General features: G+C 37.1%; 1 protein-coding gene across 1 annotated transcript; it reads left to right on the top strand.

The window, feature by feature from the left end:
• Positions 1–58: 58 nt before the first annotated feature.
• On the top strand, positions 59–876 carry LOC129572123 (zinc finger protein 37 homolog; the record flags this gene model as incomplete). The annotated part of the gene is made up of 1 exon (XM_055452041.1): positions 59–876. A coding segment is annotated over one exon (818 nt), but the record flags the coding sequence as incomplete, so codon positions are not given.
• Positions 877–3519: the final 2643 nt, after the last annotated feature.

Here is a 3519-nt window from a genome sequence, read left to right on the forward strand (position 1 = left end):
ACCTCAAATATGTTTATTGCTGTGTCTAAAATGTCAAATTCTTTTCATTGATTCTCAGACAATCGACTTTCTTTGGAGTAAAGAAAGAATGCAGCTCTGATGAACCACTGAAATCGAATGGCCGGATGGCGTCTGTGACTCCGAACAACATTAAATCGGCTGATGTATTCGAGGTCAAACGGAAAAGCGACATCAAACAAGAGCCAGTGTCTGTTGGTGAATTGGTTGACGTTTCGGTATCGACTCATCGTAATACGGTACATGTTCCTAGTTTCGATGAACGTGACGCTGAATACGATTTTGATAAGTTGAGTTTGGACGAAGCTAAGGCCGAGGTGAAGAACGAATGTGACGAAAAGAAAGAAGAGAAGTCGAAGACAAGTACTGACAACGGGAAGCAAGCGATGGTTGACCAACAAGACCGACAGCCGCCTTCACAGAATAGAGAAGATTTACGCACGCCTGAAAGTGACAATGAGGTACACAACACACAGCAACGAGGTGGTAAAGCTCATGGAAACACATCAAAGCCACACAAATGTGAGTTTTGTGAATATTCCGCTCAATATAAGTGCCTTTTGAATCGGCACATGTTGAAACACACTGGCGAGAAGCCACACGGATGCACCCTTTGCCCGAAACGTTTCACAAATAATCGAAGTCTCCGTGCTCATATGAAAGTGCACGTCGAAGAGTATTTGTTCCATTGCTCAGGCTGCTTGCAAGGATTCGATGGAAAGGAAGAGAAGACAGAACACGAAGCTAATTGCAAAGTTGTCCGCTGTGAATGTTATTTGTGCAAGGATTCGTTTGGTTCATTCAAGACACAGATGGTGAAACACATGCGCGTACACAGTGGTGACAAACTGTTCGAATGTAAAGAATGCTTCAAGCAATTTTCAGAGAAAGGAAATCTAAGCAAACACATAGTGCTTCATGCCGGTCCGCGTCCATTCCGCTGTTCAAAGTGTCACGAAAGATGCTCAGATCAAGACGAAAGAGACTCACATGAGGAGAAGTGTAATCGTCGTGTTTACGAATGCTATGTTTGCCGCAAATCAATTGGTTTGAACAAATCTGATTTGATTCGTCATATGCGCACTCACTCTGGTGAAACTCCGTTCCAGTGCGTAGAATGCTCAAAATCATTTTCTCGAATTGATTATCTCAAGAAGCACATGTACAATCATACAACAAAGCTTCCATTCAAGTGTTTGATTTGTCACCGTGGTTTTCTGAAGAACGACAAACGGAAGGCACACCAACGAAACTGCAACGGACGCTACTACGAGTGTTACTTGTGCAAGAAGTTCTTCAGCTCATTCAACTCCAATTTGAAAGGTCATATGTACGAACATTCAGGCGATAAGACGTTCCAATGCAAACTGTGTAAGGGAAAATTCACAGCGAAGTCCAGTCTCACTAGACACATAAATCATATCCATAACAAGAATCGTTGATCATATCGATCGCATTGAATTCATTCTTTATATGAAAAGTTATCAATTCATTTTCCTCAAATTGTCTACAAATTTCTTGCCGTATTGAATTCAAATGATTTGAAGTTAAACTACACAATCATGATTTTCGATTACTTGAGAACTTACATTTGATTTTTTTTTTTCATGAAAAACTTTAGTTTCCTAAAAAACAAATCTGGAATTTCTTTTAGTTCTTCAATGAAATTGTGAAAAAAACTGATAATGAAATAAATAAAGTTGATAAAATCAAATCATGCCCGTTGTAAGTGGTTCGGATTTAATTAAATCCGAAAATTTAATTTTCAACTTTGCGAAAACAGCCAATTTTATGAAGAAAATAAGAAAATTTGTATGGGAGGTACTCGTAAATCGCTTTCGATTGGCTTCAAAATTTCAGAAATTGAGTTTTTTGGTTAAAAAAAATAAGATTCAGAAAGTTTCATGACGTTTGGAATATCACAAATGGGATTTCTATTGGGATTTTACTTTCATGGTTTCATAAAAAACTCATTTGCCAACATGGTTTTGCGTGAAAAATGCTTAAATCCCGCACTTGAAAGTTAAATCTTTAGGACAGTGCTGTCCAACATGGTGGTCACTGGGCCACATGTGGCCACCGAGACAATTTCAGGTGGCCACGAGAAGATTTGATTTTCATGATATATTATATTGAATTTTCAATAATTTAACATGAATTTGATAAACTGAACCGAACAAAGAGGAGCAATAGAAATAAATTCGCTACTGTAAAATTCTCAATAACGCTCTATTTAACATAAACATTTGATAAAAACGGTGCTGTTTTTTCGTTTGTAGCTTCATTTCAATTTTTCATCAAAAGTGTGTAATAAGCAATAATTTTGTATGCGAACATATTTGTTTTGATTGGATTCGGTCGGTGAATCATGTCGAGACTTGTTTATGTAACAATGCTGTCGAGTTCGTCATTCGCTTTCATGTTTACATTAGCTGATTATTGCGTTTAAAAATCAAATCAACGACAAAGATTATACTTTTTTTACAGTGTTAGACACAAACCAATTCAGTGAAGAATTCGAGCTCGGCTACGACACAGACATTTTTATTCAGTATCTCAATATTTTGATTGAAGCATTCGACTCACGATTTTCGGATTTTAAGAAATTTCATGTGGCATTCAAGTTTTTGAAAAATCCATTTGTTTTCAATCAAAATGATATTCAAAATTTGTCTGATCTTTTGAATACAAAGAAAACTCACTTGGAGTTTGATATTTCGCTAATAAATGAAGAAACTCATTTGCCAAATGAAATGAGTGATGCATTGTGGAAGCGATTGCTATTAAATTGTTACTTTTTGGTGTTCAAAGATATTTCACCAACATTTCTTTGTATTTTCGGCTCAACATATGTTTGTGAGAGCACATTTTCCAGCCTTACACGACGCGAAAACAAACTCCGCAATGCATTATCTCAGGAAAATTTGGAATCGGAAATTCATTGCGAACTTCGTGAATCCAAGCCCGATTTAACTAAATTGACCGAAAATAAAAGTTGTCAACGATCTCTTGATGATAAGATAAAGAAACATCAAATGTTTATCGACATTTTTGAGTTTTTTTCTCATTACTTGAAAAAGTGGCCACCGGCTTGATCTCAGGGCCACTATTTTGGCCACAGCAGAAAACAAGTTGGACAGCACTGCTTTAGGATTTAACGAAATTCGGGAAAATCATGATTTCAAGGCCCCATAAGGCTTATCGGGTGTACTCAAAAGGCCAGTTTTTCTTGTTTTAGCCCAAATTTTACGTCCTACCCAATCAGCTTTCATTTTTTGGTTGTTTTCGCAAAGTTGAAAATTAAATTTTCGGATTTAATTAAATCCGAACCACTTACAACGGGCATCAGAGTTGTCATTTCCATATTTAGCGACATCTGGAATAAGTCAAGAGACTGCGTAACTTATTCGCTGAGTGTGGAGAAAGTAGGAAAGTACGACAAAAGAGGTTTGACTGAAACGTCACCACTGACACAAGCTTGTGAATCAAAGTTGCACTCAC

The sequence above is a fragment of the Sitodiplosis mosellana genome, unplaced genomic scaffold, assembly GCF_009176505.1.
Source record: "Sitodiplosis mosellana isolate CC-2019 unplaced genomic scaffold, AAFC_SMos_1.0 Smas_scaffold_4225, whole genome shotgun sequence".
Taxonomy (NCBI): Eukaryota; Metazoa; Arthropoda; class Insecta; order Diptera; family Cecidomyiidae; genus Sitodiplosis; species Sitodiplosis mosellana.